The sequence below is a fragment of the Harpia harpyja genome, chromosome 3 (assembly GCF_026419915.1).
Source record: "Harpia harpyja isolate bHarHar1 chromosome 3, bHarHar1 primary haplotype, whole genome shotgun sequence".
In the NCBI taxonomy this organism is placed as follows: domain Eukaryota; kingdom Metazoa; phylum Chordata; class Aves; order Accipitriformes; family Accipitridae; genus Harpia; species Harpia harpyja.
In genome coordinates, this window is record NC_068942.1 from 66714723 (window position 1) to 66741455 (window position 26733).

Here is a 26733-nt window from a genome sequence, read left to right on the forward strand (position 1 = left end):
GACTTACTCTGAAGAAATATGCTCCCAGCATCTGGTTAACCAAGCTGCAAAACCCTAATGCAGAGTGGTTTAGCATGCATTTTTCTGGACAGTGATAAGGCTGGATCAGACCTAAATGGCCATCTGACCCAGAATCTCATCTGCAACAGTGGCCCACACCACACGGACACACGGGACAAAGGACAACAGGGACTAGTCCTCAGTTGAGCTTCAGATTATCAAACACCAGGCACGTCAAAAAGCCCAAACCCCAAGACAGTGAGGCATCTGTCCTCAGGGCCGAGGCATGCCCATTTCTCTTAACTATATTCCCTCCTGTTGACGACTATTGTATTCCTTGTTTTTTTTTCCCTCAGTCTAACCAGCACTTATATTTGGTCAAATGGGCAGCCTTCAGCAAGAGAGGAACCGGTCCCTGGACCCATACGAGCATTTCTCAAGTTCTCCAGCCCCACTTCACTGAGCAGGCACTGACGTTCCCCGCCAGGGCCGGAGCTGGGACTAGGGTTAATTGCCCAGTTTCCCACACCATTCCGGCACACCTCTGGGTTCACCACTCATCACCTTCACTAGTGGAGCTCAGCAGATTTAGGTCCCTGCAGTATAACTGCTTCTGTATGGTTCATGTGGTTTCCTTAAAAAAAGGTCTAATAATTATCATTCTGGAGCCTCAATAAGGCATCCACATTCTTCAGAAAGTGGAGAAGCTCAGAGATCTCATTTGATCTCTATTTCCTCTAACTCCCATTTCTACAGTCTCAAGTTCAGGAATCTTTTATTAATAAAAGGCTAGTCCCTTATAGTCACTCAGAGGGGCTCAGACTCAAAACAGAATTCAGTCATTTTAATCACCAAAACTTCACAGCAAACAGAGGGTTCCCTGTAAACAGGATTTGCAATACATTATTCAGACTTTTTGATGCTTTTTGAAGCAGAGGAAGCCCCCACTTGTGACTGTGATTTTCAGTTTAGCCCTGGGTAAAACATTTAAACCTTTCACACCCCCTCTATTCTACCGATTTTGCAATGAACACCCCTTACCTGTAACAGACCATTAACAAAGCTCCCTTTTTGTGCTTCCTCGCCCTCCCCCACGACATTTGGGGAAATGCTGAAAAGCTGTAACCATCCTCGGACTCCAGGTCCCCACGTCCGGGGAGCTGGAGAAGGCAGAGAGGAAGGTGTCCGCTGCCGCAGCTGAGCAGGGGTGCAGGAAAACAGGAATTCCCCATTAGGGATCGGCAGCAGAGAATTACCTGGTTGCTTAGAAACATGAGATTAACTACAGCTCAGTTTTCCCCCTCCTTCACACATGCACTTAAGGAGAGGCCATAAATCGGCTACTCGGGAGACTCAGGAGAGCCCGTCTGCGGAGCGAGACACGGGGTCACCGTGCCGGGTCAGGCAGCAGGCACGGGGGAAAGACCGAGTTTTCTGCTCTCCTTCCCCGGCTGCGTGAGCTCCCTTTGGTTTGCAGTGAAAAGTTTCTCCTCGCTGAGTTTCAGCCGCCAGAACGAGTCGATCATGCAGCCCCGCAGCCGAATCGCCCGTGCCAGGATCTCGGCTCTGATGACAATCAGTTGAAGGAACACAGCTAGGGCAAAGGAAATAAGCCTCCGACAAGAAAGAGCAGCTGGTATTTAAAGCAGATGGTATTTTAAGCAAAAATTACATTAATCTCTGCACCTCTTAGTAACGTTTTCTACGTGAGCTGCCAAAGCGTCGGTGATCGGCAGCAGTAAACACGCTTGCTGCCTGTTTGCATCTTCCATACCTCGAGGAATCGGAGAGAAAGACTGGTAAGAAACACAGAGACCCAACTAGTGCTTTGCTTACCCACCTTCACATAGCATGGAAGTAGGAAAAAACGATCTAGATATAAAACAGATGTGGACTTAATCTCGCACAGTTTACGGTCAAACCAGTTTAACATGAAAAAGCACCATCACTAATGCAAACATGAGAGCATAGCCTACAACGTGGGCTCAAGAGCTTTAATGCAGTCTCTGCTAGAAGCAAGCTCTCCAAGCCTGACATAACAGGGCAAAATACAGATGAACTGACATCTGCCGATAAAGTAACAGAATTTGGAAAAAGATACTGGGAGTTGTCCCTAATTTAGATGATTTCACATCCATTCACATTCACAGTAATCAGCGCTCAGACACGGAGTGGAAAGGATATGCTGTGTAGTATGTACCTAATAACCTTGTGGACAAGAGCCAGCGGTGTGGTTATCATTATGCTGGATAGTTATTACAAACTGAGGGTTAATTATTAGCAGAGCTTAAAATCAAAGACAGTTTGATCCAGACTGCATACACACACACAAAGCTACTACCCTGAAGCACTTCCAGTCTCTTTCCAGACAAGCTCAACATAGTTCAGACATGTACAAGGCAGCACACCATGCTAAGGCAGAAGTGACAGGGAGACCGTAGCCACGCGGCTCTTGAAAAGAGTTAGCACCTACGTGAGTGCGTGTTGTGGAGGCTTTCCACTGTGTTTTTTTGCAATACCACTTCAATCGTTGTTTAAAAACAGTTAACATCACTAGAACAAAGTTACATTTTGAGTATTAAGTTCTGCACAGAAAATTCTCTCTTTGACCTGGGAAGGATTTTTTTTCAGGGAGGAAGGACTTGAATTGCCTTCTGCTCCACACTTGCATGCTTTGCTATGAGAAGCGATGAGCTCTGCAAGGACAGATTTGCAACTATCAGAGCTCCAGTTTTGTTAGAAATTATTTAATGGTATTTTATAATTTCAGGCTGGTGGGATGGGGAAGAAGAGGCCAAGGGAACAAAGTAACAACATGGAAAAAAGACCAAAAACTGAAATCACCTGACAAGTTTTTTTTTAGATTAACAGAAATTCAGATTTGGTAGAGTTGTTTGTTCTTTTCCACAGCAAAGTGCTCTTTGGGCCTACATGAAACATGATGGATTTCTGCCAAGTAAGTCAGAGCACCCTGCCTTGCTCCAGAGATGAACATCCCAACCATACCCAGGGTTTTTTTCACTTAGTTGTCCCGTTAATTCAGCATTAACCTGATTGACTTGATTCTAACAAACACAGTTTTACCTGTGTGTCAACACTTGATATTCAATCTGCAATTAGGAAAGAAAACAAGGAATGTGGGTAAGCAGATTGGGCTGAATTCAGAATAGGCAGTGGCAGGGGGGAACTGACTCTCGGTGGTAACGTTACAGTCTTCACCCAGGGCGGTGCAGATGTGCAAACCTGGAGGGTTCTAAGGCAGACGCGGCGTGCAAGGACCACATGCGATCAATAGGTGGATCACACTCTTCTGTAAACACCACGGGAGAAAAAGGAAAGGCCTTTACACCGGCAAAACGAAATAAAAATGAGTAGCCAAGCTGCCTAAACAAGGCAGCGTTTATGCAGAATGGGGTCGGGGGGGCTCAGCTGAGAACACTCTGCTCTTTTATTTGCTCTCATACCACGTGCGGCACATAAACACGGGCCGACGTGACTGAAGGCTCCCCGCGAGTGAGCGAGGCAACTTTCCTTTGGCAGAGAAGGATTAGTGTTTGCTGGCTCTGTCAAAAGGAAATCGGGGTAACCTCTGCCTCCCCCCTGCCGCTCCTGCCATCCCCGTAGCAGCAGGGCTCACACTGCAGTTTGCAGTGTTTACATTGCTGGCCCCAAACTTTTTTCCGTGTCTGCAGAGTTACAGCAGAGGCTGAAATTGAGCCTAATTCTCTCACAGCAAATAAGAGTCCTTTCCCAGCCCAGCATTTAGCATTTCACATTCTCACATGCTGCAAACAACCATCAAAAACAGGGAAAAATCACGGCTCCAGAGGAAGCCTACACTACTAGCTGAGGAGGTCCAACTTCCAGACAGCTAGGACTTAAGAGAGAGAAATGCCACTGTCGTGGTTTAACCCCAGCCAGAAACTAGGCACCACGCAGCCACTCACGCACTTCCCCCCACCCAGTGGGATGGGGGAGAGAATTAAAAAAAAAAAAAAAAGTAAAACTCATGGGCTGAGATAAGAACGATTTAATAAGTAAAATAAAATATAATAGTAACAATAATAATAATAAAATATAATAATAATAGTAATGAAAAGGATTATAATAAAATAAAAATAATTAAAAAAATAAAACCCAAGAAAAGACAAGTAATGCACAACACAATTGCTCACCACCCACTGACTGATGCCCGAGCAGCAATCCACTCCTCCCAGCCAACTACGCCCAGTTTCTATACTGGGCATGACGTTCTATGGTATGGAATATCCCTTTGGCTGGTTCAGGTCGGCTGCCCTGGCTATGCTCCCTCCTAGCTTCTTAATGCACCTGCTTGCTGGCAGAGCATGGGAAACTGAACAGTTCTTAACTCAGGATAAGTGCTACTTAGCAACAACTAAAACATCAGTGCGTTACCAACATTATTCTCACACTAAATCCAAAACACACTGTACCAGTCACTAGGAAGAAAATTAACTCTATCCCAGCTGAAACGAGGACAGCCACCCAGTAAGCCAAAATTGCAAAGAGAGTCCTGGGGGCGTTTATGAGACAGGACAGCTAGGTTCAGGAATCGCATCGAGCCAGTGCAAAGTGCCACAGCTCAAGGTGTTTGTCATTAAGAGTCACAGCTATAAGAAATGCACAGCTTTAATGAGGGCTAAGTCAACATGAGGGACCTTCCAGGCGTGTAATACCAGCAGTTACGGTGACTGCAGATAGGAGTAGACTGTGTTTTCATCAAGGAAACATTTGCCAAAATAGTTTCAAAGCGAGCAGTCCAAACAACCTCCCTACTGTTTATACCGAAGCTCTCCCAAACGTGGGTCTTACATTAGTAAATCGAATCTTGCTTTAGTAAATTTAAGTACATTTCCACTTTGCTCTGCTAGCCATCGCAAAAACAGAAAAGGTAAACTCAATGCTAATGCTGCTCCTGGGAACGTCTGATTCTGGAACTACGTCGACAGCTGGCAAAGGCTTGGGAAACACCCAGGCATCTCCCAGCCTTCGCTGGTGCCCCCTCCCTGGAGTACTCCTCAAGTACTTTCCATGCATAAATAAACTAAGGTAGGATGAACTTCAAACAGGCCTCGCCCTACACAGTCAAATAAGCTAGGGAAAATGTATGTATGATGTGTAATATTTACATTTCAAGCAATGAAACTTCTTGTTTTGATACATTATACATGCTGGAATTACCAACAAGACTGCAGACTGGATAGGTGCATTTTATGCATTGCTTTTTTATCATGAAACAGTGCTGGGTGACTTTGTTGAGGGACCAGGCGGACCCTGGAAAATTCAGGTTATGGCAGCATAGCTAAACAACGTTCTCCTGCCTACCATTTGAGTTTAATCCATCCATTTGCTACCTATCAAGGCCGAAATTTCACATTTTGCAACTGCAGTCAGGCTAGGCCCTGGCTGTGGTTTTTGGTTACTTGTCATTCTCAGTCAGTCACTGCTGTAATCTTATTTATTTGTAGTCATACTATTGAAGCAATGATGTATTTTCAAGAGATTACTCTGTAAAAATGAAAGAACATATTTTTTTCTCAATGGCCTCAAATTAGAGAACAAAAGCAATATAAGCAAGGCAATAAATAATCTGGATTTATACAAATTAACCTTGAATTTGTTTGTTTCGTAGTTTGCAGTCTGAAAACATGACCACTTGCACTATGCTAACTTCACTGATTTCTATTACTCAGATAAGCATGCCACAAAAAAAAGTCTGAGGTGAGGTAGTAGCTTTTATTAGGCCAACAAACAGGAGCTGGAAAAACAACAAAGCAATTCATCAGCCAGCCTAATAAAAGACATTACCTCTCCCTACAAACCTTGCCTTGCTTATTTCATGGCAGTAACTTCACTACCCAAGTATTTCTCATCCTAACAATGAAATTTTACATTTGCTGGAGATGGGAGCCTTCCAGCCTCAGTTTATAATTGACTTTTGTAACTAAACAGGATTTTCAGTGCAGTAGGGCAAAGAAAGCACAGGAACACCGGTACTGGAAACAAAGCTTGTAGAATTTTGCCAGTGTGGGCATCGGACCTGCAAGTTCCTCCACACCCACATGCTGCAATCCTGGCATCCACGGAGAATCCCCAGCAGCAAAACAATGGGCCTTGGGACCAAATTACCTCCCAGCTGACCCTGCCCGGAATTACCATCGCTAGTGTGAGTGGGTCTGTATCCCAAAGAACTGATCTGAGAGACGAGCTGGCTCCCTTGCAGGCGTGCGGGATTCCTCGGGGACCCCTGAGAGGCAGCAGCAGCAAGCTCCTGAAGTAGCTGAAAGCCATTTTTCATTCCACATTCACCGTCACGGCACTGAATTAGGAGACCATTTTCTGTGAGGCTGGAGGAATAATTGTATCCCATGGATCAGCAGATGAACAGGTAACGTATAGCCGTGGGGAAGTGTAGGGATACCCAGGAGAGTTTAGGGAAGCAGAATTTTCCCTGGAGCATCACGAAGTCTGGAGAGGACTAATAAACTGCTTCCAGGAACCAAGCACATTAAGGTATATAACCCTGCCTTGTCAGCTGCGCGGTAAACGTAACCACCACCCCCCCAGACATGGGGCCCTTTTTCAGCATCCTTGTTATTAAGAAGAGCTCAGGCATCTCCAATGAGCTTCTTGTTGAGACAGAAATGCAGGGAAATGCTCACGAATTTCTTTCCTAGCCTATTTTTGTTTAGAGTAGCCACACAACTCCTCCTCACTGCCTCAAGGCGACAACAAAAGCAAAGACCAGAATTACATACAAATTAGCCTCAGCCCCACCGCTCCGGCAGGACAGGGCTCTGCGTTCAGCCTTTCCAGCTAAACCGCTCCCCTGCCTGCCTCTCCTGGCACAGCCTCCGGCGCGGGCGGCTATGACTGAGCCCAGCTCCACATGTATTGATCCTGGCACAAAGCCCACGCTTGGCCGGACAGTCCAAACTCAGAGGTCAGGATCCTCTCCTCTGCCACCCTCATTTCTTGCTCTGCATCCACCTCCGCTGCCAGGACTTTGGTCGACTTCAAACAGGCAGCAACAGACCCGCGCCGCTAACAGCTTGTCTCAAGTAAAACACTAGCAGAGGGGAAAAAGAATCCTTAATTCAGTTTACATTTAGCTATGAACAGCTGAGGTAGAGCCACCTTCGTTCTGCAGAGGAACCATCACACCAGCATCCAGAGTGGTTTAGTTAATCGAATTTCAGGAAAGTTAATGTGGATTAACTTTTGAGTGTACTCATGTAGACGCATTCTACGTTATTCCTTAGCTACACCACATCAGAGTGGCAGTGGCCAGGTTCATTGCTCCATGGTACTGTAAATAAATGCTAAATCTGTGTTTTAATGGTATCAGGCAGGCAGCAGCTGTTGCTGCTGAATGCCCAGCAGATTGCTGTCGCTCTCAGGACTCTCATCAGGGAAAGTACCGAACAGCCTAAAGATTATTATTGTCTGGCAACAAGCATTTTCTTTCATAAACAGCACCTGGAAAAAAAAAAATGTATGTTGTGAAGAGATGACGAAAAGGCTTTCTTGTTCCCCTGCTCTGGGCACCAGGCTGTTGAATTTTTATGTTAGGGGAAAATAAGGCATTACACAATCTTCTGAAAAAGTGTGTTAGAGAAATGGAAGGCAGGATACAGAATTAAATGCATAATTCATGGCTTGTGAGAGCCTTGAGGCAAGACCTTTCGGACTTGCTAATTGCTTTGCTGAGAAGTAGGCCAGAAGCCATAATAATGACTCCTACACCTAGGCAAATACACCCATAAAGCTGTTGTAACATCCACCTAGGGGCTTCCACATCACCCCCCTTGCACAGACATGCTGCTGGCCCATCTGACAACATGCCAACCAAGGACAAGATCATGGGATATCAGGCTGATCCGAGGATCTGGATCTAATTCTGGTATGTATTTCCGAATATTCCGGTTTTTGGACTGCAGGCATATTTATATAAACTGCCTGCAGCCATACCATATTCCTTGGAGGACTCTCACTGTGTGCGCAGAGCCTTAGCACACAACCCTGTGCACGTGAGACTGGCAGAGGTGAGCGGCTCCTCCACTGCAGCAGCCAGATTTAGCCCCACCGAACTCAATGGCAAAAAATTCAGTGGGTGCAAGATCAGATCCCAGTTGCAGGCAAAGATATTAATATGACAAGTAGGGAGGAGGAAGGCAAGCATAACAGCTTACAGCTACAGAGGTTTGCGCATGTGCAGAATTTGGTGGATCTAAGTCATGAACAAAGCACCAAAATATCTTCTAGCTTCCTGTGCCATAACCACCTCCTCCTCCATGTCCCCAGTGAACACCCTTGGATTTTCTCATCCCAGCAGGCAAAATCATAGGCTTTTATCTACCTACGTGTTCAAATCTCTCCTATTCACATTCTCTCGTTTCAGAAAACGCTATTCCAGCCAATTCTCTGATAATATCCTGCCGACTGCTGCCAGCCACTGCTGCTTCTACTTTGTTAGACCCCACCAGAAGTTAGCCTCAGGGAGCTAAGACAGGCTTCGCTATTGCTGTTTCCAATTTGTTACTGAATCCAGTCAGAGTCATTCACTGTGTCTGAAGAGAGATGGACTTGCCTCTGAAGCACAGGGATCAGTCGCCTTCCCGCTCTGCCAGCTTGTCCGGCTCCAGCCCCGCCGGAGCAGTCGTTTCCTTGCTGTCCTGTTGTAACCATCTTCCCCTGCAGCGTCCTTAGAGAAGTCTAACCCCGCGACTGCTACTCTGCATCCCTTGTCACAACACACCAGAAAGAACCTCTTTGTAAGCCCTTTCCTTCCCCTTTGGTATTATTTACTGATATGCCAAAATTACGTTAAAAATTCATTAATAAAATGCAGATCAATATCTTTCATAAAGCAGCTTATCTCCACGAAGTTGCAGAAGTGAAAATACTGAAAGTGCAAGAAAACAGAATCAGTCCCTTAATTGTACTGTGCTAAGTCATACTACGTTGATTAATTTACTGAAACAGATTAAATTTTTACTGATAATTTAATTATTTACTTACTTAAAGATGCTCCATCTATTTCTCAGGGTCAAGAATATGAAAAAGCAGAAGGACTCAAGAGAGAGGAAGAAAAAATAGGATGGTTAAAGATCCCTGGGTTTGATGGGTTTCATCTGGAAACCATCAGTACTGGCTTTTGAGTATGAATAAGGCTACCAATTATATGATAGTGGAATAAAGTTTCAGAGCAAGTAAAACATCTTTCTTGTGATACTTCAAATCACATGATGGTAAAGACACAGACTGCTTTGCAACACCTTCTATATAAGAATCCTAACTATTAATCTGTAAATATAAAAGGCCCCACAATGAAGGCAGAATTTAAAGAGCAATTCGAAAGTCAGTGGAGAAGTACAATGAAGCTGAGGATCCCCAGAGTTAGACCAGACTCAAAATGCCAATGCCTAGTTCTAAAGGTAAATAACCTCTAAGCTACTTTATAATTCAGGTGCAACACAACTCAAACCAAGCTGCAACCCATTCAATGGGCAACTCTCACCCGTACCATTTTTAATCTACCCATACCATTTTAACTCTAGCAATGTTACTGTCCTTTACACACTCCTTGATCTACGTTTTGACATCTACAAGGGGCATACAAGGAATTCACAGTTTCCCCAAGACCAGGGCTTCACAGCCCAAATAAGCAAATTAAATGCAAAGCATGGGAAAGAGAACAACAGAAAAATGTCACTTAATCTTGTGAGTTCCACTGTTAATAAATTTTGATAGCTCCCACACTGGAAGTAAGGTAAATAAGCATTAGCAGTAAGTACTGTTTGGTGTAGTTTTATTTTGTTCTGTGACCTACCCATTTGGTCCAAGAGAGAGAAGTCACTAAAAGCAGAATGGGTCCATTGCAATTGCAACACAAAGGGCAGTCTTTCACTTCGTACAAAGAATACTAGCACAGATGGCGAATCAACATTTTGCAGGAAAATCCATGTGCTTCCACATTAATGAGACACGGGTTAGAAGAACACTGTATTATTATGTCAGAAGTGATTTGTTGTCCAAGCTTAGGTACCCAGATGGTACCAAAAATACTCCAAACTTTCTATAAGCACAAAGCTTTCACTATAATTAAAAAATGGTTTCAGAGAATATACTGGTTTCTCCGAGTATTCCCAGTTCATTTTTAACTGCTGAACATGCCCTGTATTTTGCTTGCAGTGGTTTAACAAGGAGAATGTATATGCACTAGAAAACCTCAAAAGGCAGAGCTGGGGAGTGATAGATCGCACAGGAGAGGGGAGATGGGCAGAACCATCACATTTCCAAAGTGTGGAGAAGAAGGAACCAGGAAGCCAAGAGCTATAAGGTGCTTCCCTGGTGGATATACTAGCAAGGTCTTCCGAAAAGAACAGGTCTCTGGTCATGCAGGACGGCACCAAAGCAAAACTAGGGAACTACGTGACCCATGTTCATACAGTTAAAAATAGCTCCAACTAGGAGCAGTGGCTTCTTCTGATTCAGATCAGGTTTAACCCCCTCCCCCCATGATGGGGTTTATCCATATCGGAGACAAAGCAATTGGACTTTATAACTAAGTCCCATTATTAACACACTTTTGTTTCTGATAGGAGCCTCAAAAATCTTCATAAAAGCTCGCAGTGAAATAATTGCTTTCTTTTCACTTCACCCTAGCAGACTCCCACAGGTTTGACTGTATTTTTTCTCTTCCAAGTAAATTGTACAGCCTCTCTTAAAAGGCTCACCTTTAAAAAAGCAGCCTAGAAAATACCAGGCTAAATTTGACATGTTTTTCCCTATGTTTCAAAGCCAGGGAAGGGTTCTTCTGGAAGAAGATGACACCTTTTCTACTCAAGTAGATTGAAAATCTGCTGCAGAAAAAAAAAGGGGGGGGGGAGAAAAAAAAAAGAAAAGAATAAACTGCTGGGAGAGTATGTGGGTGGCAGGATTCAGTCTTTAGTCTGACAGGTGTATGTCAGCACTTCTCCACAAACATACCTATAAGGGATCTAATTGTTTTCCTTTTTGCATTGCTATAGGTTTGTACTGTTTTCTAATGATACTCCTTGTTTTTAGGTTAGCTTCCTGCCTGTCTCTTTGCCTGATGTCCAAAAAGCTAACAGGTTAACAAAGCGAGAAAAGCTGACGCTTTTCTTCATCAACGCATTTGCCCTTCTAAGTATCTCAAGCAAATTTGTCTTGAAATTAAAAATCGTATCGTCAACCATGCAACAGACAATGTGGTCCAAAGAGAGATTTACAGGCTGGTAACTAGGGAGCAGGCAGAGGCGGCGGCTGCTCAGCTGATGGATATAAATAGTAAAATCCTAGTCAACAGGATATTATTGTTCTTTGGGGTTCCCAAAGAAGCCTTAAGCAATGGATCAGCTCCTACGCACATGCTGATTGCAAGTCAGCGCCCGTGTGCAGTGGGGAGGTCCTGCCCAGGGAAGACTCGAGGCTATTTCAGCAGATACCAGGTCTCAGCACTTCTCATGCTCTAGTGGGAGGAAAGATTGAGAAACAGGGGGGAAAGGGCTCAGCAAAGCACCTGTCATCTATTTATTCCTTTATGTATTAATAACTCATCTCTAAGAATCATGAGACTACATAGCAATGCTCTCCTCTGCTCATGCCATGAAGGCAAGCCTAGATGGAGATCACCAGACAAACCAAAGAGCTTGAGAAACTGGGAAAAGAAAACAAAGAAGAAAAGGAGTCTTCCAGGAGCAGGTCAGAATGGCTTATTTATCAAGCTGTAACTCTGCAAGACACCGGCTTCAACTGGCTTTAAGTCAAGGCAGTTTATGCTCTAAGGTATTGCAGAGCCTCCATTATAAACCACAATTCAAGGCGAGGCAATTAATTGCCTCATCCCTCTATGACCTTTGCAGTAAGGAAAAAACAGAATCTGATTGCTCTCCTGTTTCTGATTTTGTTTCTGTTAACTCTCTGACTTCGTTCTCCTGCAGAACATATCCTTATAATCATCCAGGGCAGACAGACAGCTTTAGGTAGATATCTACATTCATTCAAGATAAATATATCTGATCCGTGCCCTAAGCAACCTCTCCCTTGGTCTTCCACTCTACCCCACCGAGCTCTTTCAGACCCATGCACAAAGGAGACAGGGTTTCAGGACAGTGGATATAGCACTGCTCTCTGTTAAAATAACATTTAGATGATTCTGAGCACTGAACTGAAGAGCATGATTTGACAGCAAGTTCAGGCTGGGATAAAATTTAATCTGATTCATTTATGCATGCAAATGGGAAGCTTTTATTAGCATACATTCCTCAAAGAAAACAAATTACAGTTCCTGGAGATGTTCATTGTGAATTACCCTCTTCCAGCTTCCAGTAGCAAGTTTTCTTCTTTCCCCAGCTCCGCTTTATCTCCTTTCTAGCAACACATACTCAAACCAAAGCAAACAAAACTCCTGGAACAAACTCAGTGAACTGAAAACATAGTAAGAAGAGGCAGAGGGAGCACAGCTGATTTGGATCTTGACTGAGGTAATACCAAAGCACTTGGAGAAAAAAAGGTTTTACCTGAAGATGATGAATAGTAACTCATAAAGATGATCAACATGAGACTTCAAAAAATACACCTTCACAAATAGGGAGAAGTAGAAGAAAGCGGGTTGATTCCATTCCACAAGCATTTTGTTCTTCTTGCATTAAAAAAACCCTAAGCCAAGCCAAAATGAAATCTGCTTGCACTCGGCTAACTTTCACACCAACTGGTGTGCACTGGAGAGAACACCAACAAGCACAAGCAAACGCGGAAGGAAACCACCAGCCACCAAACATGGGAACACCACATGCTAGGATGAAAGAGGCGTTTGTAGCTTCATGTAAGTTACCAAGTTGTAAAAGTTTATGATAGAGAAGGCAGCATATCTGTATTACAGTTCATGTGAATTGTTAGATGACACTGTTAGCTTTTGCTGTCGGATGGCGAAGGAGAGAAAAAGAAGGTGTGAGGAGAGGAATTTGGTCAGGTAGTTACAATGGTCACCTTGAACAGAGAATACCAAGTTCAAGGCCTGCTCCACCAAAACTTTCCATGTTCACACACAGAGAAATACGTCATTAGGCTGTCTGGATAACTTTGAAATAAATCCTCTAGCTTTCATGTGCCTTTGATCGCCAACCCTAACATAAGGGTGTCATCTAGAGAAATACATCAAAACCATGAAACACTCAAATACTAAAAAATAGAAATAAATCCCTGCTAGGATGTATTAAGAATATATTTCAATTTTAGTCAAGACAAATGCAAAGCAGTGGGAAAGAAAGCCTATGGGCATCAAAATTATCTCAGTACCAGAACTCAAGCTTGGACCCTCTCTGCAAAACCACAGTTATTAAATGCTACTTCAACGTCCCTGACAGCCCTATCCTTCTGTAAGGATGCAGTGTGCAAGAACACACACAGGTAGCAGGACCAGCAAGCCAAAATGAAGTGGGCAGCCCATGCCAATCTTCTTGTCATGTGGACATCATGTTAGCAAATTAAGCTGTGTTCTTCCATGCAGCTCCTGTGTTTAGGCTCCAAAACTGATCATTAGTGTGATAAATGAAACGAGTGGAAACTTTGGCTCGAAGAGCCCAAAGTGCAGCAGCTCTGCAGTCAGTAACTCTTCCTGATTTTTGGTTCATTAGTGAAATGAGAATATAAGAGGTCAAGTGAACGTTCCGTTCATAATTAAGTGCCTGAATGACGAAGCTGTCTACTGGCTTGAGTGACACAACATAGGGGTCTCATCTGAGCTTGCTGTAGGCATCCAGACCACCTCTGCAACTGGCTTCTGTAATCAGTCTCAGCATAAAAGCAAAGGACTCAATATGCATGAAAAAAATTGGGATCCTGCATGAAAAAAATTGCTCCAGAGCCATCTGCGGGATAGGCAATGAAACAGTGTTTAGACCTCCCCCCAAAGGAAGTCGAGGACTTGAAAGGTACCCAGGATCTGACCGGTTGAAACAAAATCCGAATACGACTTGCTGCATTAATTAGTTTACAAACAGTCTTGAGAGACAGGTGGATATCAGCTCTCCAGACCTCCCCAGCTACATCTGGATCCCTCAGTACCTGAGGGCGGTCCCTCTCGGTGACATCCGTCCGGGACTGGACGGGAAGCATGCGCTACCCTTCTCCTGCAGACACAGGCTACCATCACCAGGGTCACAACCGCTTCCTGACTTCACAGTAGTGACACTGGTGCGACCTCCGAGTTCTTTAATTAAAATAAACTCATGATGAGTGATACTGTCAACTGCAGCATTACAGACAAAGGATTTTATAGCGTCCCTTAGCTCTACTAGCAACCAAAACATGGTGCTTCCTCTTGATACACACAGTTTTTGAAGACAATTAAATCTCCTATCTTCTTTGATCCTTCTGATAAACACACGTTTTAAAGTTTTGAAAGGCCAACACTGAATACATCAAAAAGACCATCTACCTTCAAAAGAAGAAACACAGCTTAGCCAGCAAAAATTCATACTCTGACTACGTTCAGTCAAGGTCAATAATCATATTAACTTCTGGAAGAAGGCTAACCACAAGTAGGTCCCTTAACAACTTTTTTCTTTATAATGGGCAGAAATCGAAAAACACACGCAAGAGTCCTTATAACTTCAAATCACACCTTGTCCTGTATCCAGGGAGATCTTTAAAAAAAAAAAAAAGACAAAGAAACCCTGAGAGTAACAGGAACTAAATGTTGTTCAGTGGCATTAATCATCAGGGCTGGGAAGTCCCCTACCCGGCATGGAACCTGAGAACAAGGACAGGGGCTGAATGCTTCCCAGCCACTCTGAACAGTAAGTGCTGGAATCGCTCAGGATTTGTACCAGAAACAGGCCTACTGAGTACCTTGTCAAGAAGGGAAACTCAGGGGGAATTTTGTCTCTGAAAGCTCGTCTTCTCATTTGGGCAGGATTTTTATGATTCACCAATTTAAAGTATCACATGAAAGTGCTGGCCGCAGTCCCTCCTGCGCTATCATTAGGTTTCTGAGGACCACGCTCTTCCCCATTTGCCCACTCCTGTTTGCCCCAGATCAATTTGTGTTTCTTTCCTTATATATCCCAGACAGTATTTCTGAAGCGGACATTTCATACTATGTTATTTATAAATACTATACTAAGTTATAACTGCAGTTTGTGTTCATCATAAACATCAGTAAGAGCCAGAGAGCTTTAACCACGTGTCCAGACACAGTCATATGAAGGATCAGTTTTTAACAGTTATCTTCGTTGGCATTGCTTTAATTTGTCGCGGTGCCAGGACTCTCGCCCTTCCCATTTTTCACTGAGCCAAGAGAAGCATAATCAGCCCTTAGTTGCGAACTACACTGACTGCATATACAAAACACCTATTGATATACATTAGGGGGTTCTTTGCAAAGACTAAAACAAAATGGCAAAGTACTTCTATCTGACCATTAATGCACAATAGAAAGACAGCCCGTGCACGTAACCAGTCCCTGTGCTTTGGCAGCAATTCAGCTGGAGTCCCGTGAAACGGACAGTTCAGGCTGCGATATGGCTCTCACAACATACGAATAATGCATGGCCGCCTGATCATCGAGGGGTTTATTGTACTGTTATTTGGGTTTCTTGAAGAAAATGTAGGAAAAACAGGCTGGAAGAATAAAAATGTAGGTTACCATAAGCACTTGAGAGTTAGAAGGCAATACCAAGATTAGTGCATGAGAGACCTTTCACAGGTTTCAGAAGTGCTAACAAGTGAATTATTCTGAGGGACAGGTCCAAAACAGTAAGACCTGCCATGTTACCACTGACGGTGATGGTAAGCTGGGGCGGGGGGGGGGGGGGGGGGGGGGGGAGAAAATGCATGTAGGCAGTTTATTTGAAGTTCATTTTCTCCCCTGTAAATACGTTCTTCCTGGTGCAACATACAAAATACTTTCTTTTAAGGGCTCTTTGTTAACTTGGAGACTGCAACTGCTGAGCCACTGTGAACAACAGCTGCTTCAGAGAGCTTCAGTCCCTCTCAGGGACAATCCTAGGTGCAAAACCTAAATCTGAGCTTCCATTAAGTCTGGCTAAAACGTGGAGCACCTGCCCTGGGGGTCCCAGTATAAGAACATGAGCACCATGGCATGCACCGTGATGGAGGTTAATTACACACTCAAGACTCGTTTCACAACCAGTTAACTGCAAGATTCTTCAACCTGACCCAAACGCAAAACAGAAGACTAAGAAGTCCAGCTGCCCAGAAAGCCACAAACCCACCACTGCAGACAAGCAGAATATGATTTACTGCCTTCAGACAAGATTAGGTCTTCTACTTAAAATCTCTGTCACATGAAGGCCCTGGTGACATAATCTGATCTGGCTGGGCCATTTCATGGGTATGGATAGAGCATCCTTGACTTTAGCAGGGCTCTGGACGGACTCAGACGTATGGAGCATCACCAGAATGAGTAAGGGAGCACTGCAGCCTGCGGAACCTGCATTGCAGGGCTGGGGTCTGGCTGGCATGTAAATCTAAACACACCACTGAACAGACATGTTTCCTGGTAATGGACACTGCGCAAGAGCAGAGGCTTCTGTATCCAGCTTGGGACTCCACGAAATGCACACATCCCCAGCCTTAATTAGGATAGGATGAAGATCCAAAGGGATACATGCATTAAAGACAGCAAGGACTGGAATATAAATATTTCTATTTGAAATTAATCCTGTGGCACCTATCTAGTTCACATTTATTTTGTAAACAACTAGAATTACACTGCTGAAAGACTTAAAAAATCACCATAATGAAGCAGATCAACAACACTGGTCGGGAAAGGTCTCATTTCTAACTACCAGCAGTATAAGATGCTAACATAAAAAGTATAAAAAACAGGGTAACTTGCTGTTCATAGATTCACTGGATCTGAATTACACCAATACATATCAGGAGTAACTTTAAAGATACTACAGCATAAAATATGTTTTTATATATGTCTGAATTAGCGGAAAATAATTAACAGAATCCTTCAAAGTATTACACTGTTTCAACGATTGTGTTTTGAATCACGCCATCAAATTAAGTAATGAGCATAGAGATAAGAGTTATCTTTTATGTGGTTTTGATAGCATCTTTTCAGATTCAGTTGGATTTCTGGTTTTAAAAAGAAATCCTCTCTGCTTGCAGGTTACATGTCCACAGGCATCCACTCTGTAGACATCCAGGTTGTCGCTATTACGAGCCTCTTTAGAAGACGCTGATTTAAACTTGTGTTTGTGGCTATAGAGCCTCAGCTCTATACAGCTAAAATATAGCTCAGCTGTTTGCACAGAAATATGCAGCAATTATAATGAAGTAAAATCCATCCTGCAATCCTCCACCTACAGTCCCTGTATTTAACTGGTTGGGGAGAGATAAAAATAGAATAGCAGGTAAAGAGACATGTAGAAAAAGACACTTATTTCTTAAAAGGTGCTGTGATGCCCTTCACCACCCCAGCACTGACACAGATGTGACTGCTTATCTGGTAATTTCTTCTCCTGAATACATAATTTTGACAATATTTTTGACTTCTACATGACAAGACAGATAACATTTGGCTCTTCCCCTTTAGACATATGCCCTTAACAATCATTCTGCAACAACAGTAAGTTCAAACAGCTTAGGACATAAACAAATGATGTTTAAATGGACACGGACAAGCCAAAATGCCCAAGGTTGCTTCTTCTAGTCCAATAGAAAGCTGGCTTTAAAACAGAAAAAGGAAACCAAGTCATCCCTTTGTAATATTTTCAAAGTAAATGCTACGCATGCTTCAGGATGCAAGTGCCATAACCTTGAAATTGTCTTTAGGAGAAAGAAAATTGTTTGAATTTCTGTCCAAGCTGAGTGGATAAAACAAAAAACAAGCAGGAGAAACTGTGAGAGGTACATTGTATTTTTCAACTGGCACTAGTTTTAACACAATGTTTTGAAGACTGTCATTTTTAAACTAATGCCATTCAACTTCAGGCAAGTGATACGGTCTGAGATGTCACCAGCTCTACTGACACTGAGGCTGGTCAGTGCTTGAACAACAGCTCACCAAGGAAAGACGGAGAAGGTGATGTTGGCCAGTGACAGCAGATCAACCCCATGCCTCGAGTCAGGTCCATGTTTGGATGCCAAATACCAACAGTCTCTCTTACAATGAAGTGTAAATACGCAGGTGTAAGAGTTCATTTGACTGCGGAGCTACTGGGCTTGATTTGAATCTGGTGTAATTTCATCCATGCAAAGGGACAGAGAGCCCAGACTTCTAATTTGTTAGAGAAATTAGGCACTGACCTTGTTAAAACTGCATGCTGAAACATGCAATCTGTACCTTGCCTCACCTCTCACTGCTCCTTTATTTCACTGCCAGGGTTTCCTATGTCTGGAGCAGGTAGGTCTTCCTTCCATTGCTAACAAATACTGTCAGGTATGAGAGCTCCCTTACAAAGATCATGCCCACCAGAAGACTTATGTTTCCAGCATGATCTTTGGTTTCTTATACCTGGATCTGAATCTTTATTTTGGGGGTTCACATTTGTAACGCTCAGGCCTATTCAACTTTACTTTTATATATAATAGGATCACTTTGTGGTTCCACAGGGCTTTGTCTAAGGTTCTCCAGGCAATTTAATCTTTCCAAATCTACAAAGAGCTCCACTGAAATGAACATGTCTACAGGCAGAATGAAATCCTGCTGAATATGGCGACAAGCTATGGAAGAGTTAAAGTAATGAACAGTTATAGCACCTTACTGCTGTCAGAATGAATGGATACATTAAAAAAGGTTTCCTTCTATTTGTAAAATTTCCATGTGTTCGAAAGGCATGTCAAACTACAGCAAACAGGTTGAATGCTGCTGTATCTTGTAATTAAAAAAAAAAAATGATTGCTCTCTGTAGTTAAGTGCAAAAGTCGTAAGAATTATGCTTCATACATAAATGGATAAACAAAAATACAGAGAGAAACATTTTCAACACTGACTATAGCACCTGCCTTTGGTTGTCCATCAGAGATGCCTAAGCCCTACAAATTAAAGACATGTAAATACTCTCACTGCCAGAGCTAACTTTTATGAGTTAAGCATCTCTATTACCTCTTACGACATAGGCTTCAGGACCTGTTACCTCAAAGGAAGCTGAGGTTCATGTCAGTGACAACTAGAGTTACTGCTGTCCAAAGCTTATAAAATCCAGATGTTAAGGATCCAAATGGGAAGACATGCAAAATCAGAGAGCACTGGAAGTTTACGACCAAGTGATTCACGCAAAGGTACAAGCTAGGGCAAGGACAGGGAACCAACGGGGCTGGTATTGTTCAGTTTATTTCTTCCAGCCCATCACCACTTTTGGTTTTTTTGTTGTTTCCGACAACACTACAATATATTCCTGCGTAGCCCTCCAGGTATGTTCGAAGGCCATGCAACCCTCAGCAGAGCAAGCCTGAGCCTCAGGAAAGTATTTAAATCTACTGAAATCAAGGAATAAACATATATGGATTTCTGTGGATTCTAGATCAAACCCTGAGTGAGTAGCGAAATGACAAGTAGCTGGGCTTCAGGCTCCTTGTCTAGTCCTCTGATAGAAGAATGGTAGAGTTCTACCATCCCAGCCCACGTACTCTACTATAAATGTACGAAATGAACATTCAAACCATTTTAAAATGGTGGTAACAGCACTTGTTTGCCAGAGATGGACAAAACATCTGACTCCACAAGTATTCATCTCCACATATTTCATTCCAAGGAATGTGAGGAAAGATACGTACTACTAAATACACATTTGGACTATTGCAAAGCACAGGACCAAAATATCGTCTAAAAGAGAATAATTCCTGCTGAGGATGTTGCCTCTTTCTAGTGAGTGCAATTCACCACACAAGGGAGTATATTTTTGATGATCCTAAATCAAGCTTCCAGTAGGGAAGATTTTAAAATATTCTTGTGTTGTAACAAAATGTTCCCGCTGGTGTTATAATGAAAGAAAGAAAGAGAAAAAAAAAAAACATCTCCTGGCAGGAAATTAATTATTGAGCATTCCACTGCTTGATGATGCGCTCCTACATTCTGCGCAGGCTTTCCATTTTTCTCTTTCAGTATGTGGAGAAATTCACTATGGAGAATATACAAACAGAACAAAGAGAACACGAATATCAGTTTATTAAATGCATTTAGAAACTGAACAGACCTGGAGTGAGGAACTTGGTTTGTGCATCACCACACCTTCTCCATCAGACTGTCACTGTTGCTTCTGTTCTCTGAAATTACCTCTGTTGAGAACGGAAGCAGCATGCCTGGCTTTTAGCATCACTTACCTGCGACAGCTTTGAACTATCCCTTTCTTCATTGAAAAAATAAAATGGAAAATCTCAGATCTTGACGGAAAGGGAAAATAAAAGCTCATCATCATATGCCTGTGTCTAAATATCCAGACGTAATTCCATTTTTAAAACCATCCTGTTTTTCCCCTGTGTCCAGTCCATTTAGCAAATTTCACCCCTAGCTGTCAGTTTTAGTCTCCCTGTGAAAAAGCTGAAAACCGCACGCATGCCATAATTTCACCCATCAGTTACAGGACAGAATATATAGTTCCTGAGGCTACTTCTGCACCCAGAACATGCACCTAGAACAACTCCTGAATTCAGTGGGATCATACCACTGCAAAAGCATCCCCACGACAGCGGACGCTTCCCAGTAACCGGCATCCTGGATCCTTCCTGGATGTGGAACTACCAAACTAGAGAGGGAAGGTGCAACAGACTGAAACAGCATATGCCATCTTCAAATAGTACTTTACGTCAGCAGTGCTCTATAGCTTAGCTAAGACATAATGAAGAACTTTTCAAGAGAAATGAATAATTTTAGCTTTTAAAAAGGGAGACAGAAAGGGTATGGAAAACTGCTACAGCAGATGGCTCTATGATGGCTGCAGAAACTTTAATACCAGCTAGGCTGCTCAGGTGCTAGTGGTACCGTTTCTCATGGTCATCACCACTTGGGCTCATCTCCTTGGGCTCTTCCATCGGCTGCTGGGCAGGATGGCTCGGACACAGCACAACAGTAACGCCTCTATCTGCCTTCCAGACCTGAAAGACCTCATTATTTGGCTGGGTCCGTGCATCAGCAGAAGTCTCCATCTCTGCACGCAGACATGCCAGTGTTTTCATGTGTTGTTCATATCTGCAAATATTTAGCTGCTGCCTCCCGTCCTCTCCTCACAACATACTCCCTCTTGGGTCTATATTCATATTACGGGACCCCCAGAGACCAGGAAGCACTTTCACACTTGTAAAACGTCCCGTTGAAAAGAAGCATTCTGGAGTAAGACAAACCATCAACTTCGTAACACCTACCCTAAACACACCTGGTCTTGCAAGAGAGCGCTGCAGGAGCAGGAGATGCAGCAGCAGATGGGGACCCTCACCGCCCGAGGTCCTTCGTGTGGCCCTGAGCAGCGGGGCCCTGCAGGAGCTCTGCTGGTGCTGCTGGAAACTCTGCATCATCCTCAGCTAGTTTTTCATCCTAGACTCGTGACTTTCTAGCACATCAAAACTGTTATTGATTCTGCAGCTAACAGACAATGATACTAGCGGTGATTCAGATCGCATTGTTTTGAGAGGAGAGAATGAATTTTGAATTATAAAGCAGGAGCAAGTTTAATTACTACATATGAACGCAGTGCGTATGCTGCCATTTTACAAGGAACTACCCTGAAGAGAAGCACCATGCTTTGCCACTGAGCTCCTGAGTGACAAAAATCACACCCTCCCAAGTATCAGACTCACCATCTGTAAAATGTTTTTCAACTCTAGAAGACAATGTGAGAACTAAGTGTTACAAATCATATATACTGTAAGTGATAGATATTATCACTTGCTTTGGAGCAGCACCTTAGAACAAATGCCTCTTCTCCCCTGTAAGAGCCCACATGGGGCATAAAACTTCTTAAACCCCTATTTAGTTGTGCAAGCGAGGTGACAACTGATATACCTCTCAAAATTCCTCTTGTATGGTAAGAAGGGAACAGGAGGTTTTTTTCATGAACATAATGTTGTTCAAAGGAATTTGCCCTGTAGGACGACATTCTCCTACAGGACTATAAGAATTTTAGAGAAGGCTGCGTGTATCTGTATAAATGCATTTTAAGTGCCAGAAAGGGAAATGAGTTTAACTCCTTCTTACACAAATGACTGAGAGGCAAAGCCAAAAATATATTACTCTTTTTAAGAACAGATTTCTTTTCTATTCCTTCTCAAAAAATGCCCTTGAATTAAGGATTAAACCTGGTTTAATTGCTACAGTTTTGAGCACCAAGAGATCAAAGGCAGGCCATCCGTGCTAACACACAGAATCAAAAGAGACAGAGACAGGAGTCAGAAATGTAGAATTACACTGTAATGAGAGACTGTCAAAACCCAAGGGGAGTTCAGCCTGGAATCGACAGCCCTGGCTGCACTCAAAATCTGAATTTCAGAGGTTATGACGATGCGGGTCAAAATGTTGTGGAGTGACCCCATCAGCAGTTAAGTGATAACTAACACAACATCAGAGCTGCAAGAATGGCTAATTTGAGTCTCTTTTCTGATAAATTATACATCTTCTATAATCAAGCCAAACCAAAACTAATTTCCAGCAACTGCACTGCCTCTGCCAGTAGACAGTGCCTTAATATCATTATGCATAAACAGGAAGAGATAATGACCTATAATTCAAGTCTATTATTTATATGGAACATGAAGATACATGGCAGTATAATGTCAGCTGTTGATTAAGACTGGTATGTCACATTAAACAAATTGTTCTCCCATAAACCACTGCTGCTTTTTCTTCTTTCATCGATTCTCGCTACCCTTGCCGATCACGAGGAGTTAGCCGGTGAGGGGCAAACGTAACTTTGGAGGAACTACTACACTGACACCCAACTACATTCAAACCTAGATATTTGCACCCCTTCCGCCAGCACAGCCTGTGGCAGAATAGGAGACCATCTCGTAGTCGATTTATCCAAAAGCTCTGCCCGTGTTTATTCAACAGTAGCTTATGAGAAGGTTCGTTAAATTGAGCACGCCGATAGCCATCGGCTTCCCTTCAGATCGCGCCGACAGCGACCTAGAGCCGCACCCCGACTGCGGCCGAGCACCTCCGAGTACTCCAGGTCGGAGCGGCAGGGCGGGCTCTGCCCCCCGGCTCGCGGCTCGCCTTTGCCAGGCTCCGGGGGGAACGAGAGGCGGAGCTCCTGTTACCCGCCGCGGCAGGGCGAGCCCCGGCACCGCTCGCTCCGCGCCGCCCGGCCAGCCAGCCAGGTCCCCCCGGGAGGGAGCGAGGTGAGCCGGAGCTGCAGCCCCCCTCCCCGACGCCCTCAGGAGGAGGCTGCGGGTGGCAGTGTCCCCCCCCAGGGGCGGGTCCGGGACTGTGCCGCCGAAGCCGCACACACACATCCCCCCCCCCGCCGCAGCATCCCCGGCGCCCGCGGAGCCCCCGCGCCCCGTCCCTCCCGCGGGGCCCGGCGCCGCTCGCCCCAGCGCCGGGGCTCTTGGCGGGCCGGGCGGGCCCGGCCCCGCGCTCGGGGGAAACTTTGGCCCCGCCGCCGCCGTCCTCCTCCGGCCCCGCACCCGCACCGCCCCCGCTTCGGGGAGCCGGGAGAGCCCGCGGCGGGCGGCCCGGGGGGAGGGGGGGGCGGGCTGGGGAGCCCGCAGCAGCCCCGCGCCGGGGCACGGGGAGAGGCGGGGAGGCAGGACCGGCACCGGGAGAAGGAGAGGAAGGGGAGCGGGGCGGCGCGGGGGCGGAGGGAGGGGTTTCTCCGGGGGTGTTGGTTTACCTTGGAGGTTCTGCACTCGGATGTCGCTGATGTGCCCGATGAGCTCCTCGCGCTGGAACCAGTCCCACTCCTGCCCGGCCATGGGGACGCGGGGCCGGGGCCGGGGGCGGCGGGAGCCGGCGGCACCGCCACCGCCGCCTTCACCGGCACCGACGGCGGGCGCGGAGCGGAGCGGGCGGGGGGGCGGCCCCTCTCCGCGCCGCGCTGCGCCCCGCCCCGCGGCCCTCCCCTCCCCTGCCGCCCGCCCGCCCGCCTGCCTGCCCGCCCGCCTGCCTGCCTCCCTCCGCCCGGCCCGGAGCGGCGGAGCGGGGCCGGGGTCCGGCCGTGCCCCCCGCCGCGGGCGGCTCCCCCCTGCCGCCCCCTTCCTCCCCTCGCCAGCGGCGGCGGGGCTCCCGCATCGCCTCCCCGCGGAGCGGCGTGGGCGGCAGCGCGCCCCTCGCCCCGGCCGCCCCCTCGGGCGCAGGCGGCCCCGGCCCCGGCCCCGGCCCCGGCGCGGCGGAGCCCCCTGCCACCCCCGGCCCGGCGTCGCGCTGCCCCCGGACGGGGCGCCTGCCCCGCCGCCCCTGGCCCCATCCCGCTCAAGAGCGGCCTGTTGGCACTCTAAATAAATACGTTTTTCTTGCTGAGGCAGCAGGGGGGCTGCAAACAATACCGAGCTCTCGCCCGCTTTCTCTTGCTGTGCCTGGGGACGAGAGAAGGGTCGTCCCCCGGAATAAATGTCACGCGTCCAAGGCAGGAATGGAAGTAGGAACGGCAGAGGGGTTTTCCTCGTGGAGCTGAAATAAGCGCCACTATAAATTAAAAGCACTAATACGCCGTTTGCATGCTCATTTAGCCTGCTCCTGCTAGTCTGTTTAGGCTGTCAGATTTCCTTTGTGGTGAATTTTCACATCGAATATCTTCTTTTACACCATTCTGCGTCAAAACTGGACAGTAATTGTTAATCGAGGCTCTTCAGTATCACTAAGATCAGTCCTCTACAAACTCGGTGAACAGCGTGAGCATTTCCTTTACGACCAAGGCATCTCATCACGATATACCACTATTTGTAATTTTGTGCCTGTTTTCTGTTCAAAACATGAAGCCTGTATAATGTAAACAGCAAATTTTGACACAATCCAGTCAGACTAGTATAGCATCATTAGTTAGACTAGCAAAACACACAGGCCAAGATCTACAAAGTTAAATATAAACAAACTGGGATCTAGAGACTGTGGTTCTTTCAAGTTGGAAGTGTTTATGTGATCCCAAGTAAGCGCTTATTCCACACAACCAGTTGTTTCACTCAGCTCAGGAATGCGGCGCTCTTTCCACAGCCCACTCTGGTGATTTCTCTCTTACAACTCAAAATCAGATGGAGATGGTGAGAAGGCAAAGTCATCCATAAAGGATCTAATAGGTGAACTCGTCACAGCTGTAACACGCAGCAGTCAACTATCCCAAAATCTGGTCTGCAAGAGTCTGGGATGGTCTTTGGCTTTATTAGTGTTTACATACCAAGGTTCAAATGTTTTGCACAAACGTAAGGACAGCTGAATGCCAGGCCGAAGGGTTTATAAACCTGAATGCACGGAGCAGAAGAAACATCTTGTGAGAAGGAAGACGCCTCTGAATTCAGCCAGATTCACACAAATCCCAGTGCCAGGTTTTGACTTCATTTGCCCTGGGAGGACCTGTTTTTTCCAGGAGGTATCCAAGAGAGCTGAATACATACTGCATTTAGAGGTGGAGCTGGAGACTGAGCCAGCGTGGCTGTGGGAAAAGGAGGTGAATGACTGCACAGCGTCACTGGAATACTGTCCGCAAGGGGTGGCTGGAGGTCCCTAGCCTGTGCTGCTGGTCGAAGCAGGACTACTGCCAACGCCAGATGGGGACAGCTGAGCGTTTGTCTCATCATGCGTGGGCAGCCTCCAGGGGCTGGGGTTTTCTGAGCTCTCTAGGTAGCCTGTCCCAGTCTGCACTGGCCTGCTCGTGAGACCTCCCAGTGGCCGCTTGCTATAGTCGGTATGCCAGCTGGAGAAGGGGAGTTGCTATGAGGTGCACGTAAATGAACGAGGAAAAGTGAACCAGTCTGCAACCTACAGCAGCAGAATTATAGAATCATCTAGGTTGGAAAAGACCTTTAAGATCATCAAGTCCAACCGTAAACCTAACTGCCAAGTCCACCACTAAACCGTGTCCCTAAGTGCCACATCTACACGTCTTTTAAATACCTCCAGGGATGGTGACTCAACCACTTCCCTGGGCAGCCTGTTCCAATGCTTGACAACCCTTTCGGTGAAGAAATTTTTCCTAATATTCAATCTAAATCTCTCCTGGCACAACTTGAGGCCATTTCTTCTTGTCCGATCGCTTGTTACTCAGGAGAAGAGACCAACACCCACCTCACTACCACCTGCTTTCAGGTAGTTGTAGAGAGCTATAAGGTTTCCCCTCAGCCTCCTTTTCTCCAGGCGAAACAACCCCAGATCCCTCAGCCGCTCCTCATAAGACTTGTGCTCAAGGCCCCTCACCAGCTTGGTTGCCCTTCTCTGGACACGCTCCAGCACCTCAGTGTCTTTCCTGTAGTGAGGGGCCCAAAACTGAACACAGTACTCCAGGTGCGGCCTCACCAGTGCCGAGTACAGGGGGACGATCACTTCCCTGCTTCTGCTGAACACACTATTTCTGATACCGAACGTGGACACTGAGGTGCAGCAGAAGGAGCAAAGGTCAGAGGAAGCAATTCAGCAACTCCTCGCTGCCAGCCCCACCTGACGTGTGATGTTACGGCTGTGATTCATTGCTCTCTGCACGTTTTTCTGGGGCTAATTACTGCCTTCACCCTGCTCCCTGTCCCTGTGCGAGAGCTGCCCGGCTCCGCTGTCAGGGTGGCTGAGGGTGC

General features: G+C 45.6%; 1 protein-coding gene across 2 annotated transcripts in view; it reads right to left on the reverse strand.

Moving 5' to 3' along the window:
- The window catches only part of CLMN (calmin), a 74332-nt gene extending 50280 nt beyond the window's left edge, over positions 1 to 24052 (reverse strand). The window contains exon 1 of one of the 2 annotated variants that reach the window (XM_052783085.1): positions 23850 to 24052. In XM_052783085.1, the coding sequence (XP_052639045.1) occupies positions 23850 to 23931 (82 nt within the window). In that variant the 5' untranslated portion in view covers positions 23932 to 24052. Of the gene's footprint in view, positions 1 to 1041; positions 1446 to 23849 lie in introns of those variants that run through there. The other variant, XM_052783086.1, reaches the window with a different exon arrangement.
- Between the last annotated feature and the right edge of the window lie 2681 nt (positions 24053 to 26733).